The sequence below is a fragment of the Phoca vitulina genome, unplaced genomic scaffold (genome assembly GCF_004348235.1).
Source record: "Phoca vitulina isolate PV1807 unplaced genomic scaffold, GSC_HSeal_1.0 scaffold58, whole genome shotgun sequence".
Classification (NCBI taxonomy): domain Eukaryota; kingdom Metazoa; phylum Chordata; class Mammalia; order Carnivora; family Phocidae; genus Phoca; species Phoca vitulina.
In genome coordinates, this window is record NW_022589761.1 from 3,920,344 (window position 1) to 3,936,845 (window position 16,502).

A 16,502-nucleotide genomic window follows, 5' to 3' on the forward strand; every position below is an offset into this window, starting at 1 on the left:
TTTTTCCATTTCTTTGTGTCTTCCTCAATTTCTTTCATGAGTATTTTATAGTTTTCTGAGTACAGATCCTTTGCCTCTTTGGTTAGATTTATTCCTAGGTATCTTATGGTTTTGGGTGCAATTGTGAATGGGATCGACTCCTTAATTTCTCTTTCTTCTGACTTGTTGTTGGTGTATAGGAATGCCACTGCCTTCTGTGCATTGATTTTATATCCTGCCACTTTACTGAATTCCTGTATGAGTTCTAGCAGTTTTGGGGTGGAGTCTTTGGGATTTTCCACATAAAGTATCATATCATCTGCAAAGAGTGAGAGTTTGACTTCTTCTTTGCCAATTTGGATGCCTTTGATTTCTTTTTGTTGTCTGATTGCTGTGGCTAGGACTTCCAATACTATGTTGAATAGCAGTGGTGATAGTGGACATCCCTGCCGCGTTCCTGACCTTAGGGGGAAAGCTCTCAGTTTTTCCCCATTGAGAATGATATTCGCTGTAGGTTTTTCATAGATGGCTTTTATGATATTGAGGTATGTACCCTCTATGCCTATACTCTGAAGAGTTTTGATCAAGAAAGGATGCTGTACTTTGTCAAATGCTTTTTCTGCATCTATTGAGAGGATCATATGATTCTTGTTCTTTCTTTTGTTAATGTATTGTATCACGTTGATTGATTTGCGGATATTGAACCAACCTTGCAGCCCAGGGATAAATCCGACTTGGTCGTGGTGAATAATCCTTTTAATGTACTGTTGGATCCTATTGGCTAGTATTTTGGTGAGAATTTTTGCATCCATGTTCATCAGGGATATTGGTCTGTAATTCTCCTTTTTGATGGGGTCTTTGTCTGGTTTTGGGATCAAGGTAATGCTGGCCTCATAAAATGAGTTTGGAAGTTTTCCTTCCATTTCTATTTTTTGGAACAGTTTCAGAAGGATAGGTATTAATTCTTCTTGAAATGTTTGGTAGAATTCCCCTGGGAAGCCATCTGGCCCTGGGCTTTTGTGTTTTGGGAGATTTTTGATGACTGCTTCTATTTCCTTAGTGGTTATAGGTCTGTTCAGGTTTTCTATTTCTTCCTGGTTCAGTTTTGGTAGTTGATACATCTCTAGGAATGCATCCATTTCTTCCAGGTTATCTAATTTGCTGGCATAGAGTTGCTCATAATATGTTCTTATAATTGTTTGTATCTCTTTGGTGTTGGTTGTGATTTCTCCTCTTTCATTCATGATTTTGTTGATTTGGGTCATTTCTCTTTTCTTTTTGATAAGTCTGGCCAGGGGCTTATCAATCTTGTTAATTCTTTCAAAGAACCAGCTCCTCGTTTCGTTGATCTGTTCTGCTGTTCTTTTGGTTTCTATTTCATTGATTTCTGCTCTGATCTTTATTATTTCTCTTCTCCTGCTGGGTTTAGGCTTTATTTGCTGTTCTTTCTCCAGCTCCTTTAGGTGTAGGGTTAGGTTGTGTACTTGAGACCTTTCTTGTTTCTTGAGAAAGGCTTGTATTGCTATATACTTTCCTCTTAGGACTGCCTTTGCTGTATCCCAAAGATTTTGAATAGTTGTGTTTTCATTTTCATTGGTTTCCATGAATTTTTTTAATTCTTCTTTAATTTCCTGGTTGACCCATTCATTCTTCAGTAGGATGCTCTTTAGCCTCCATGTATTTGAGTTCTTTCCGACTTTCCTCTTGTGATTGAGTTCTAGTTTCAAAGCATTGTGGTCTGAAAATAGGCAGGGGATGATCCCAATCTTCTGGTACCGGTTGAGACCTGATTTATGACCTAGGATGTGATCGATTCTGGAGAATGTTCCATGGGCACTAGAGAAGAATGTGTATTCCGTTGCTTTGGGATGGAATGTTCTGAATATGTATGTGAAGTCCATTTGGTCCAGTGTGTCATTTAAAGTCTTTATTTCCTTGTTGATCTTTTGCTTAGATGATCTGTCCATTTCAGTGAGGGGGGTGTTAAAGTCCCCCACTATTATTGTATTGTTGTCGATGTGTTTCTTTGCTTTTGTTATTAATTGCCTTATATAATTGGCTGCTCCCATGTTAGGGGCATAGATATTTACAATTGTTAGATCTTCTTGTTGGATAGACCCTTTAAGTATGATATAGTGTCCTTCCTCATCTCTTATTACAGTCTTTGGTTTAAAATCTAATTTGTCTGATATAAGGATTGCCACCCCAGCTTTCTTTTGGTGTCCATTAGCATGGTAAATGGTTTTCCACCCCCTCACTTTCAATCTGGGGGTGTCTTTGGGTCTAAAATGAGTCTCTTGCAGACAGCATATCGATGGGTCTTGTTTTTTAATCCAATCTGATAGCCTGTGTCTTTTGATTGGGGCATTTAGCCCATTTACATTCAGGGTAACTATTGAAAGATAGGAATTCAGTGCCATCGTATTGCCTGTAAAGTGACTGTTACTGTATATTGTTTGTGTTCCTTTCTGGTCTATGTTGCTTTTAGGCTCTCTCTTTGCTTAGAGGACCCCTTTCAATATTTGTTGTAGGGCTGGTTTCGTGTTTGCAAATTCCTTTAGTTTTTGTTTGTCCCGGAAGCTTTTTATCTCTCCTTCAATTTTCAATGACAGCCTAGCTGGATATAGTATTCTTGGCTGCATATTTTTCTCATTTAGTGCTCTGAATATGTCCTGCCAGTCCTTTCTGGCCTGCCAGGTCTCTGTGGATAAGTCTGTTGCCAATCTAATGTTTCTACCATTGTAGGTTACATATCTCTTCTCCCGAGCTGCTTTCAGGATTTTCTCTTTGTCTCTGAGACTCGTAAGTTTTACTATTAGATGTCGGGGTGTTGACCTATTTTTATTGATTTTGAGAGGGGTTCTCTGTGCTTCCTGGATTTTGATGCCTGTTTCCTTCCCCAAATTAGGGAAGTTCTCTGCTATAATTTGTTCCATTATACCTTCTGCCCCTCTCTCTCTTTCTTCTTCTTCTGGGATCCCAATTATTCTAATGTTGTTTCGTCTTATGGTATCGTTTATCTCTCGAATTCTGCCCTCGTGATCCAGTAGTTGTTTATCTCTCTTTTTCTCAGCTTCTTTATTTTCCATCATTTGGTCTTCTATCTCACTGATTCTTTCTTCTGCCTCATTTATCCTAGCAGTTAGCGCCCCCATATTTGATTGCACCTCATTGATAGCCTTTTTGATTTCTACTTGGTTAGATTTTAGTTCTTTTACTTCTCCAGAAAGGGTTTCTCTAATAACTTCCATGTTTTTTTCAAGCCCAGCTAGTATCTTTAAAGTGATGATTCTGAACTCTAGATCTGACATCGTATTAATGTCTGTATTGAGTAGGTCCCTGGCAGTCGGTACTACCTCTTGTTCTTTTTGTTGAGGTGATTTTTTCCGTCTTGTCATTTTGTGCAGAGGAGAATAGATTAATGAGAGAACAAAATGCTAGCAGGGTAACAACGTCCCCAGAAAATATACTCTAAACAAATCAGAAAAGACCTGAAGCAGTGGGAAAAGAAAGGGAAAGAGAGAAAAAAGAAAAGGAAAGAAAAAAGGAAAAAAGAAAAAGATAAAGATAAAAACAAACAAAAGCAGAACAAAACAAAACAAAACAAAAACAGAATGTGATCAAATATGATCAGGCTGGATTATAGATCAGTGCCACACACTAGATTTTGGGTGTATTTTGGTCCGTTAAAAGAAAGTCCCTCCCAAAATTTTAAAGAAAGAAAAACTTATATATGTACAAAAATAAGGCTTGATATGATGAAGGGATGGAATATGACTGTAAAGATGGAAATTATAAAAAATTTTGAAAAAGGATTTGATAAGTTGTTTGAAAAAAGAAAGAAGAGGATTAAAAAAAAAAAGAAAGAAAGAAAAAAGGGAGAGAATGTGTTCAGGCAGGGGAGTAGAAAAAAACCATACACTAGAGATTTAGAGTATATTTTGATCTGTTAGAAGAAACTATCTCAAGATTTTAAAGAGAGAACAACTTATATATATATGCCAAAAATACAGGTAACTACTATGAAGGGATAGAATATGACTTTAAAAATGAAAAATAAAAATGTTTTTTTTAAAAAAAGGGATTGATAAGATGTTGGTTGAAAAAGGGAAAAAGAAAAATTCAAAAAAAAAGAAAAAAGGAAAAAAGAAAAAAAGACAGTTAAAAAAAATAATTAACTTTGAAAGACTAAAGAATCATGGTAAAAAAGCCATGAATTCTATGTGCAGTATTCCCCTAGCGCTGGAGTTCTGCCGTTCTCACTGATCGGTAAACTTGGTCTTGGCTGGCTGTTCTCGCTGATCTTCTGGGGGAGGGGCCTGTTGCCGTGGTTCCCAAATGTCTTTGCCGGAGGCAAAATTGCCCCGCCCTTGCCGGTCCGGGCTAAGAAATCTGCTCGGGTTTGCTCTCTGGAGCTTTTGTTCCCTGCAAGCTTTCCTTACAGCTTTGGAGGCGGAGAGTGAAAATGGCGGCCTCCCAGTCTCCGCCCCGGCGGAGCCGAGAACTCGGGGTCCCGCTCCTCAGCGAGCCCCCAGAGAAAAGCAGTCAGTCACTCCCATCTCCCCGGTCTCCGGCCACACTCCGCGCTCACCCGGCCTGTGACCGCGCCTTTCTATCTGGCACCCGACCCCAGGTGGAGTCTCCAAACCCAGCAGATCCCCGCGGTGCGCTCCCGCACCGCTCCTCCCCGGGGAAGAAGGTGAGTCTCCCCGGATCTGCCGCTTGTTGGGTCCCTGCTGGAGGAGCAGTGGCCTGACTGTGCCGCGGATCACTGTTTATGACAACCCCGAGCTGAGAGCCCGCGCCTCGGCTCCCTCTCTGCAGCCGGCTTCCCTGCTCCGATACCTGGGAGCTCTGCCGCACTCAGGCACCCCCGGTCTTTCTGTGACCCCGAGGGTCCTGAGACCACACTGTCCCACGAGGGTTCTACCCCCCACTTCGCCACCAGAGTGACGTCCCTCAGCGGAGCAGGCTTCTAAAAGTTCCAATTTTGTGCTCCATGGCTCTATCACTTGCCAGAAGCAGCCGACGGAGGCCCCTCCCCCGCCGTCTATCCTCCCGAATATCGCCTCGGATTCACTTCTCCGCACGTCCTACCTTCCAGAAAGTGGTCGCTTTTCTGTTCAGAGAGTTGTTGCTCTTCTTTTCTTCGATCTCCTGTTGAGTTTGTAGGTGTTCAGAATGGTTTGATCCCTATCCAGCTGAATTCCTGAGAGGAGAGGAAATCCAGGTCTCCTACTCCTCCGCCATCTTGCTCCCAGAAATCTGGAGTATCTCTTTACCATGAGGAGGACGGTGTAGAAATCAGGCAGAGACTACAGAACTCCAAAGTGGAGGAAGGCAGTAGCCTGGGAAAGCTGATCCTCACTCCTGGATAGCTGGGGCTGTCTCCCAGGCCTGCCCAGAAATCTGGTCTACCCACTGACCAAGAGTAGATCTGCCCCCATTCTCCTCAGGTCCACAAGACTCTTGTAGGAAATCAGAGAGGAGGTGTGTCAGTCTTAGAGAAAACTAAAAAAGGGTATCTTAGACGGTTACAGATACATTTGACCTCCAGACCATTCTCATGCTGTAGGCATGGCACATGCTTGGTGACCGTGGACAGGAAGCAGGGGTGGTGTTATAGGACTCAGGAGTGTGATGGAACAGGGGGCCTGGGGTGGGCACGGCCTGCCCTTAGACTAGCCAGGTTGAGTCCTTGTCCTCGGGCCAGGGCCCCCTGAATGTTCCCATTGCTTCTGTGCCTTGCTTCTGTGACTCTGGTTCTAGCCACCCTTTCACGGCTGACTCATGCACCCTGACCTAGTATTTCTGTGATATGTTAATAAGTTGGTGTCTGTTGTTATCCTGCTGGTCTCCAGAGTGGTCCTGCCTTTTAAGGTGACCTTGCATCTTTTTGCTCACATGCCACTTTCAATGTAATAATTTGATTTCTCTTGGTTCCAAATTCTTAGGGGGAAACCTCACAGTATCCCCTAAGTTCTGACAACAGGAGATGTGGGCATTAATATGTTTATGTCATGTAATTATGTCTATATGAGCAGGGAAGGAGCTAAGAGTTTGTAGGTATTGGGGGTTTCTTTTCTTTTCTTTTTTTTTAATAAAAAGCTTCAGCCTTTATTAAATAAAAAGGAGGTAGAAGAAAAGTAAAGGAACAGGCCAGGTACCCCTCCTTCCAACCCCACATATACGGGCATACAAACAGACACAACCGAATAAATGACAGGGACAAGTCAGGGGGCAGACTGAAGGGCGGAGGGAGGCAGCACCCTCCGGGAGTGGGCCCGGACCCAAGGGTGCGCAGAGACCTGGGCCAGGGGCAGCCGTTCTGAGGGGTTATGCTTGAGCAGCTTGGAGATGAGGTCCTGGGCTCCCATGGGCACAGAGGCGGGGAACTTCAGGTCCACCTTGACGATGTGCCGATACGTCTCATTGTGGGAAGCGCTCTCGAAGGGCGGGTTTCCCACCAGCAGCTCATAGCAGAGGACTGCGATGCACCACAGATCCACCTTCTCGTTGTGCGTGCGCCCTTCAATCATTTCTGGGGGCAGGTAGTCCAAGGTACCACACATCGTCTTCCTCCTCAGGGAGGGGGCATGCACAGACCAGCCAAAGTCAGTGATCTTCAGCTCTCCCTGGAGCCCCAAGAGCAGATTCTCCGGCTTTATGTCTCTGTGAATCACCTTCTTCCCGTGGCAGTACACAGAGCATCTGCCAGTTCTTCCATGATCGTGGCTGTTCGCTGCTCGTCAAAAGTGCGGCTCTTCTGCAGTTCCTTGTAGAGCTCCCCGCAGGGGGCGTACTCCAGAATCAAGGAGATCCTTTGCCGGTCATAGAAATAGTTGTAGAGGTGCAGGATGTTGGGGTGCTGCAGATGGGCCTGGATTTCAATCTCCCTGCGCAGTTGGTGCTCCACGCCCTCCTTTTCTATCTGAGACTTGAAGAGGACCTTGAGAGCTACAATGAAATGGCTTTTCTTCTCCCAAGCCAAGTACACATTTCCAAACTTGCCTTTGCCCAGAGGACGCCCAATCTCAAAGTCGTCCGTGGTGAAGGAGCACGTTGAGAAGTTGGGTGTCCCTCTGCTGTTCTCCACCACCTTCTGGCTAGGGGCAGCTGTGGACTGGGCATTGGAGCGGCTCATGAGGATAAGCGCAGACAGGGTGGCAGGGTCCTTCCAGAGGACTCTCTGGGGCAGGGTGTTCAGGCCAGGCTGAGTGGTCTGCCGGCCGTAGGGCCAGGGGTGGGTGCTCTCCTTCTGGGCCATCCTTAGAGGGAAAGGGGAAGGAGAGCTGGGCACACAAGGGAAACAGGGCTGGAGCCCGTGGCACAGCCACCCTCCGGGCCGCGGGCAAATGACTCGGTATTGGGGGTTTCAAGCCCATAATTGCACTGTTACTGATTTAGTTATAAACCAAAATTGTAATGTTCTAAATGCTTTTCTTTCAAGGATGGACACCCTCTTCCTTCGTGTCTTCACGACAGAACAGAGCAGACAAATCTGTTCTTGGTCCGGAAGACTTTATGGATGAAGAGGTGGGTAGGCAGAACTTTAATTGCCACGTAGCCGGTGGGATGTGTGCGGTTGGCTGTTACAGCACCTTTACTCTCTCCAGAAAGTTCAGTGAACGATGCCTTCTTTGTTTGCAAAGCTTTATCTTTTAGGTATTTGGACTAGTGTGCTCTGTACGTCAATGGATTCTTGTTCACTGGGATAATGTCTTATGCTGGGGCCAGTTTCTAAAGTTAAGAGTGGAGAGGAAAGTCATTTATAGGCAAATTTCCTTGAAAAGACCCCAATTGCCCCAAAAGTGCAGTACCCATGGAGCTGAGCCTGCAGCCTTCCTTCCCTAGTGACTGCTGTACACACTGCAGTTGAAGGAACAGTGAACGACTAGACCAGCAAGGAGTGAAAGGGAGCCATGTGCAGACATCTGGGTCCATCATTAAAGCAATGATGACCGCCACCTTCTTAGGGGCAAATGGGGGCTGGGGGGGGGGGGGGTCCTACTGGCCTGCAGGATGGGCTCCAGTTTGGTTTGTTTTTTGTTTTTTGTTTTTTTTAAAGATTTTATTTATTTATTTGACAGAGAGAGACACAGTGAGAGAGGGAACACAAGCAGGGGGAGTGGGAGAGGGAGAAGCAGGCTTCCCGCCGAGCAGGGAGCCCGATGTGGGGCACCAGTTTGTTTTAAAATTAATCCTCTGTTGCCTTAAAACCTAGTCGTGGATGCATTTGTGATAAAGATGAACTCAAACAGTCTATTAACACGCTTTAGGCTGCAGGTAACAGGCAAGCAGAGGTCCCCTTCCTATTTGACTAGCGTAATCTATAAGGAAGCGTGACTCACGCAACAAGACGTCTAGATGTCAACGGGACCCCAGGTGCTCTCCTCTCTGCCATCTTCTGCAAGTCAGCTTGTCCTCATACCAGCCCTCCCTGTGGTCCCACGGTGGCTGCAGGAGTTCCAAATGGCACATCCAGGATGACAATATCCAGTGGAAGGAGGACTTTTTTTCTTGGTACCTTTTCTTGAGAGCAAGGAAACCATTCACATGAGTCCTGCTGTGGATTTTCCCTCACGTCTGCTTGGGCAGATTGTGGTTTTGTTTTGTTTTGTTTTTTAAGATTTATTTATTTATTTTGAGAGAGAGAGAGCACGTGCGTGTGCGGGAGGGAAGAGAAGGAGAGAGAAAATCTCCAGCAGACTCCCTGCTGAGCGGGAGCCCAACATGGGGCTCCACTTCACGACCCCGAGATCATGCCCTGAGCCCAAACCAAGAGTTGGACGCTGACTGAGCCACCCAGGTGCCCCGGGCAGATTGTTTTACGTGCTCATTCTCGAAGCAGTCCAGGACACGAACCCCCATTCGCTAACCCTCCTGTGGTCCCGGCATACACACCAGGACACCACTGGGGGAGTGCATGGTGGCACAGAGGAAGGCAGGCGCCTGCACACTTCACAGCTCTGTGAGGACCCAGGGAGAGGCACAGGCTGTTGGAAAGGCAGCCAACAGGAAATGCAAAAACACTTAAAGTATCGCGTAGACGCTCAGGAATGCTTGCTGGCTGTGACTCTAAGATTTGCCCCCTGCACTCTCACCTTTGAAATATTGTCCAAGAGGAACACACTTACTGTAAAAGTAATTAGTGTATTTTAATTACTTCCTGTCTTCTTAGCTTGGCTGTGCCTCGTGTGGCCTTGCTGAGTGGCCATCGTCATGCCCTGTCCTCCGCCACCAACCTTAGCTTATGGGCAGGGGCCAAAGTCAGATGTAAAGTCAGCTGCTGCATTGATCCCTAACTCAGTTGGGTAGTTTTTGTTTGTGTGTTTGTTTTTTAAAGTTTGTATTTATTCATTTAAGTAATCTCTACCCTCAACACAGGGCTCGAACTCACGACCCTGAGATCAAGAGTCACATGCTTTTCTGACTGAGCCAGCCAGGCGCCCCATCAGTTGTGTAGTTTTAACTGTTTTTTTTGTTTAAGAAATAAAGCTATCTGATGTAATACAGTTAATCACTTACCAAATGATGTAAGTAATTCTGTCTGAATGTTTTTTTAAGGATCTTAGTGAATTTGGGATAGCACCTAAAGCGATTGTTACCACGGATGATTTTGCTTCCAAAACCAAAGATAGAATACGAGAAAAGGCCAGGCAGTTAGCAGCTGCTACTGCCCCCATTCCTGGAGCTACTCTGCTTGATGACCTCATAACACCAGCAAAGTGAGAATTTAATTCTAACTTTTCCGATCTTGGCGTCACTGCTTTGCATATGTATAATGATCTTAATTACGAGTAGTTTGGTTATAAGTAGGAGAAGCCTAGCTTGAGTGAAAAAGGGGGTTTTGCCAAAAGGATCTTGCACTTTTATTGCATGGCGTGTTCTAGAGCTCCAGTGACTAGCTGTGCTGCTGGGGCTCCTGGAGGCTGGTGAGCTGTTAGGAACTAGGGTGCCTTCCCTCCCACCCTTTCCCTCAAGCCTTAAGGGCTCTCTCCTGTCTGCCTCGTTCTACCCTCTCTTTCTGCATATCTCCTTGTTCTGCTCCTGGGCGTGTAGCCTGATGTGGCCGCCTCAGACTCATGGTTTCCCAGACCACAGACTTGACAAGGACCATATAGAGTCCCTAGGTGTCCATTCCAAAGGCCCAGCAGAGAGGGCTTTGGATCGACTTCCTCAGGCTGGGTGTGCACCCAAATCCAGTCAGCTGTGGCCAGCACGGCAGGGCCATGCACTGCTGATGTGGAGGGGGGTGGGCTGTATTTAAGGGCTCAGGCACGACAAGGGCGTGAGCTGGACAGGGACTCAAAGGCTGCTTATTTCCTACTGTCCTCTACTATTATAAAAGGAAGTTCACATTCAGTGCCTTGATATCCTAGATTATCTATTGGTTTTGAATTACTGAGAAAAATGGGTTGGAAGGAAGGACAAGGAATCGGCCCTCGAGTAAAGAGAAAACCACGCCGACAGAAACCTGGTATGTATACTGATTGTCACCCATTCTGTAGCATACTTTTTTTTTTTTTTTTTTTTTGAGAGAGTGAGAGTGAGAGAGGGAGCATGAGCGGTGGGGGGCGGGGTGGGGAGCAGAGGGAGAAGGAGAAGCAGACTCCCTGCTGAGCAGGGAACCTGACACAGGGCTCAATCTGAGAACCCTGGAATCATGACCTGGGCCAAAGTCAGACACTTAACTGACTGAGCCACCCCAGCGCCCCTGTAGCATACTTTCTAATGGCTACATGTTTCTAGAAATAAAATTGCTGGGTCAGGTGGTGTGCATGCACAGTTGACTGTTGAACAGGGGGGTTAGAGGCGCTAACCCTGGGGTAGTCGAAAATCCACATATAATATTTATTTGTTTGTTCATTTGTTTGTTTTCAAGTATAATTAACATACAGTGTTATATTTCCACATGTTTCTTTTGACTCCCCCAAAGCTTAACTGCTAATAGCCTACTGTTGACCAGGATAAACAGTCTATTAGCACGTATTTTATATGTTGTATGTATTCTATACTCTATTCTTAGAATAAAGTGAGCTATACAAAAAATTTATTAAGGAAATCAGAAGGAAGAGAAAATATATTTACATTAACTATACTGTAAAAAGTCTGCGTATAAGTGGGCCCGTATAGTTCAAACCTGTGTTGTTCAAAGGTCAACTGTATTTTTAAAAAAATTTAATTTTGAGTGTAGTTGGCACACAGTGTTCCATTAGTTTCAGGTGTACGTCCTAGTGATTTGACAAGCCTATACATTATGCTGTGCTCACCACCAGTGTAGCTCCCATCTGTCACCATACAACACTATTATAATACCACTGACTGTTCCTTGTGCTGGGCCTCTTATTCCCATGACTTACTCATTCCATAACTGGAGGCCTGTATCGCCCACTTGCCTTCACCCATTTTGCCTCCTTCCCTCTAACAATCATCGGTTTGTTCTCTGTATTTATAAATCTGATTCTGCTATTTGTTTGTTCATTTATTTTTTTAGATTCCACATATGAGTGAAATCATATGATATTTATCTTTCTCAGTCTGACTTATCTCACTTAGCATAATACCCTCCAGGTCTGTCCATGTCACAAATGGTATGATCTTATCCTTTTTAATGGCTGTGTGATATCCCATTGCATATTTAGATGTACCCCATCTTTCTTAGCCATTTGTTTATTGATGGATGCTTAGGCTGCTTCCATATCTTGGCTGTTGTAAATGATGCTGCAGTAAACATAGGGGTTCATGTATCTTTTTTAATCAGTGTTTTTGTTTTCTTTGGATAAATACCCAGTAGTGGAATTTTTGGATCATATGGTATTTCTATTTTTAAGTTTTTGAGGCACCTCCATACTGTTTTCCATAGTGACTCTATCAATTTACATTCCCAAAAGGTCAACCATATTTTAAGGCTTTTTGTGTGTCATGCATAACAGCCTTCTGGAAGAATTGTACTAGTTTCTATTCCTGCTAGCACTACGTGAAACTGTTTCCTACACTTGTCAAAACTGTGTCACAGCTTAACAGGGTTATTTTCTGTTTTATTTCTTGCCCTTGGTCTCCCTAGCCAGACGACAAACTCGTGGTGCTGGGGCAATAGCAGTTAGTCATTGAGCACATTATTGCCAGAGTGTGGGTGGGGCAGGGACTGGTGGAAAACAATTCCTGAGTGATCAGTCTCTGACCCTAAAGCCAGAGCACCTTTCATAAGGGCTGTCATGAATCTCTAAAGAGTGTCAGCAATTCCGGTTTCTATATTTTCAGTCGCTCTTGACCAATGTATCTGAAATCTCTTTTATAGATCCTGGAGTAAAAATCTATGGCTGTGCATTACCCCCTGGAGGCTCTGAAGGATCTGAGGTATTGTATGGGATAACTGACCTTGAATTTGGTATGGAAACATCTGTTTCTTTATGAACGTGAAATTTTAGGGTCAGAAACGATTTTAGAAATCTGTCGGATCCCGTTACAGTGAAATGCTCCCACCCTAAAACTAGCTTCACATCAGAGAATGTAATTAGCAACATGCCAGCACCATAGATATCCAAGTCTGTTCAGATTCTTAAAATGGCACTGTTTTGTGTTAGTATCAAGAACTTGATTTAGTGATTTGTGATAGAGGAAAGGAAAGTTTGGTCAATATTTGTTTGGAAATAATCATTTTTGAAAATAGTATTTTATAGGACTTTGCACCAGTCAGTGAGTCACCTTCATTCCACTTTTTCATCATTGTGAGCAGGAGGAAGATGATGACTATGTGCCTGAAAATGTGACCTTTGCCCCCAAAGACGTCACACCTGTGGATTTCACACCTAAAGATAATGTGCATGGACTGGCTTACAAGGGCCTGGATCCCCACCAAGCATTGTTTGGAACTTCGGGAGAACATTTTAATCTTTTCGGGGGGGGACCCCAGGGGACCAGCAGTCTTCTTGGAGAGGTTGGAGTAAATAAAGGAAGAAAATTGGGAATCTCAGGCCAGGTAAAAGTTTCTGTTTCATGAACATGGAAGCATTGACAAATGAGAATGCTTTCCATATCGTGTTATATATATGGTAGGCACTCATTATTCATTGACTAACCTGAAGACTTTGAAGTGGTTATTTCTTCCGTACAGTCTTTTCTGAAGACATGTAAAGCACACCTTCCTGATTTTACTGCTGACATCCTGTGACCTAATGTTCTTGGTGGAGTTTGTGTGTTGCCAGGACTGAGGACTGCTTTCTCACACCCTTGTGAGACTGAGCAGAAAAACCACGCTTACCCCTTTGATTTAGTTAATAGTTGAATTGTAATCTGCCTCTCAAGTTCAAGTCCAAGTTTTACTACCTCTCAGACTGTTTCCTAGCGCTGCAAGCCCCAGGTTGGGAACGTGAGTGTACGTTTCACTTGGGAGCCTTGCTTTTTACCTTTGAGGAGATGGAGAGATTTCCCTGATTGCCTGTGCTCTCAAATTGATTTAGAGGCTCTTTCTTAAATTACATTTAGCAAATTTTGTCATTACCTTTTCTTTCCTATACATGTTCTTTCCCAATTTTTTAAACAAAAAGTGATACTTGTTGGAGGCCGTGTCCCACAACGATTAGGAGTTCTTACCATAGCTGTTTCAGTAGTGGTAGCCTTCAGATCCTGGTCACCAGCCCTGGCTACACTGAACAGTAGATGAATATTCTGCCTTTCTCCTTTTGGAGGCCCTATTCTTCTCCTGCCTTGCTGTTTGGGTGTGTTCTCCACACCTTCCTGTGCTAGGACTCAGACCCGTAGCTGCTCCTGGGCCCAGAGGACAGCTCCAGCACTGGAGGCATGGCATTCACTTCTGGTCCTGGTTTCCAAGACAACTTGAGTCTGTGTGTCAATCTGGTCTCCCACTTCCCTTGCCTCTTGGTGATCTTGCGGTGCTAATGTGGACTATTCGGTCACATCCTTAAAGTAGCTTTATCCTTCAACGGAGACACACCCTAAAACCTGTAATTGCTCAGTTCAAAACCTTGTTTTTGAAGGCTTTTGGTGTTGGTGCCCTGGAAGAGGAAGATGATGACATCTATGCCACGGAAACTTTATCCAAATATGACACCATTTTGAAGGATGAGGAGCCTGGAGATGGACTCTATGGCTGGACAGCCCCCAGGCAATATAAAAGTCAGAAAGGTAATTCCATAGATCCACAACCGATGGTAGGACCACATGTCAGGGTATTATTGGAAGAAGGGGTTGCAAAATTGATAACGGAGTGTCAGCATCTGTGGAGTTGGGGGTTGTGGGTGAAAGATGCAGGGTGAGGAACAAAGTGGGGAGAAGAGAGGCCCAGTGTGGAGAGTAAGGCAGAAGCTAGATGTAGACCGGGGGGAGCCAGAGCCAGCTGTCGAGACGAGGCCGAGGTGGGGAGGAGGAAGAGGTCTGGAATCAGGGAAGAAGCGAGTATGAGGGCAGGTGCTTGTGCTGCAGGGTAGAAGTATCACGGGATCAGAGGGAAGCCCGAGGACCTGGGCAGCTGGCCAAAGCAGGCCAGCTCAGGCAGCGGGTCGGAGGCTAGGTGTGGGGATCTGCAGCAAGGGGAACACGGCACCCAGCTGGTCTCCTCACTTGAGTCCCTGGCTCTTAGGAGGCTCTTGTTGGGCTAGGAGATGGACCTCTCTCAGCACAACTTGGGTTTCAAGTCAGAGTCTGTAGGGATTCAGATCCTATGGTTCTAAGTAGAAGGTCTGTGTTTCTTTCCAGAAAAGGTACAGGGAGGAGACAGTGTGGAGCAGGCGTGAGTAGCCTGTGATTTGGAGTGACGTGACTGGATTTGGATTGCCGCGGGACCTTGGGCGAGGCTCATAACCTTTCTGGGTGTCATTTGTAAAGTGATGATCAAATCCACTCTGAGGGTCATTGTGAGGATTAAGTGGCCTAACTCCATGTTGGGCACAGTACCTGTCCAAAGACTGAATAAATAGCACCCACTCTTCTTTGGAGTTCTCCTTACTCCAAGGTGAAGTAAGGAGGTGATTGCTGAGATAAAACATCTACGGAGACATTTCTAGCTGTCCTTAAATCTGATTGAACTCCTGTAAAATACATCTGAAACACACATGTTGAAATAATCTCAGTAATCCAAGCGTAACTTCCCAAAAGGATGCCTATTTTGCATGTCTGGAAGAAAAAAAGGGGCAAAAGGGTTTTTAGAGGTGTTTGCTTAATGGCTGTGAACACACATTCTGAAGACAGACTGCCTCCGCTCCAGCCCTGGCCCTGCCCGGTTGTCAGCCGTGACCTCGGGCAGGCTGCTTCATCTCCCTGTGCCTCAGCGTCCTTGTCTGGACCGTGGGCATGACCAGGGCCCACCCACAGGGCTGTTCACGGACAGAAAAGGCTTAAGACATGCCGGGCATACGGCAGGCACTCTGTGTCAGTGGCCTCTGTCCTCATCACCGAAAAAGGAATCTAGGGTTTTACACAAGATGCTGGGAGAGTGTGCACCCAAATGTTAGTTGGTGTTACCACTTCCTTTTGGTTGCCTGTATTTTCAAAATTTTCTACTAAGACTATGTATTTTTATAACTTAAAAGAAAATGTATGGGGCGCCTGGGTGGCTCAGTCCGTTAAGGGTCTGTCTCTTAACTTCGGCTCAGATCATGATCTTAGGGTTGTGGGATGGGGCCACACATCAGGCCCTGTGCTGGGTATGGAGCCTGCTTAAGATTTTCTCTCTCTCCCTCTCCCTGTGTCCTTCCCCAGCCCCTCTCTCTAAGAAAAAAAAAAAAAAGAAAAAGGAAAAGAAAAAAATATTAGTATGTTACAATATATTAGTATTATAGATTATACTAACGTGTTAATCATTACTTACATTGAATATGCTAATACATTAATATAATACTATATCATAATATATTAAGATGTATTAATTATATAATATGAATATCATTATATATTGATTATATAGTAATTACTAATCTATAATAGATATACATATTTAAATCTGCCTCTTGGGCCAAATCTTTGGCTTTTCCTTTATACAACACCTTTGTGCCTGTTGACTGAATTCCACCCTTCTCATCAAGCCTGAGCTGGTGACTTTCCCTGATCTCCCCAGGCTCCTCTCATCCCCTCTCTGCTATGGCCCCCTCTCCTCTCCCACCCCAGGCACAACTTCTATAGTTTTGACCTTAAGGTTTTTCATTGAGTGAATCTAAATTTAGCCAATCTTCATGGTTGATTTTTAAACTATTATTTTTTTTCACGATCCATATGGCTATAATAAATATTCTGTGGCTCTGTCTTTATGCACATTTGTTTTTTATTTCTTCAGAATAAATTCACAAAAGTAAAATTGCTGGGCTTTAAACGAATACAAAATTCTAAGAGTATGAAAGGTTTTTAAATTTTTTTTAAATTTTAATTTAATTTAATTTTAATTCCAGTTGAGTTAACATACAGTATAATATTAGTTTCAGGTGTACAATATAGTGATTCAACAGTTCCATATATCACCCGCCACTTATCACGACAGGTGCACTCCTTAAGCCCCATCACCTGTTTTT

General features: G+C 44.4%; 2 protein-coding genes across 2 annotated transcripts in view; one reads left to right on the top strand and one right to left on the bottom strand.

Annotated features, from left to right (window-relative positions):
• Nucleotides 1–16,502, top strand: part of GPATCH1 (G-patch domain containing 1) — a 54,256-nt gene that overhangs the window by 11,730 nt on the left and 26,024 nt on the right. The window contains exons 3-8 of the mRNA XM_032390532.1: nucleotides 7,430–7,515; nucleotides 9,547–9,707; nucleotides 10,362–10,459; nucleotides 12,281–12,339; nucleotides 12,719–12,961; nucleotides 13,980–14,127. Of these exons, the coding sequence (XP_032246423.1) occupies nucleotides 7,430–7,515; nucleotides 9,547–9,707; nucleotides 10,362–10,459; nucleotides 12,281–12,339; nucleotides 12,719–12,961; nucleotides 13,980–14,127 (795 nt within the window). The remainder of the gene's footprint in view (nucleotides 1–7,429; nucleotides 7,516–9,546; nucleotides 9,708–10,361; nucleotides 10,460–12,280; nucleotides 12,340–12,718; nucleotides 12,962–13,979; nucleotides 14,128–16,502) is intronic.
• LOC116623386 (aurora kinase B-like) lies at nucleotides 6,060–7,423 on the bottom strand. The gene is given in 2 exon segments (XM_032390533.1): nucleotides 6,060–6,682; nucleotides 6,685–7,423. Coding segments are annotated over 2 exon segments (1,032 nt in total). The 5' UTR covers nucleotides 7,247–7,423; the 3' UTR covers nucleotides 6,060–6,212.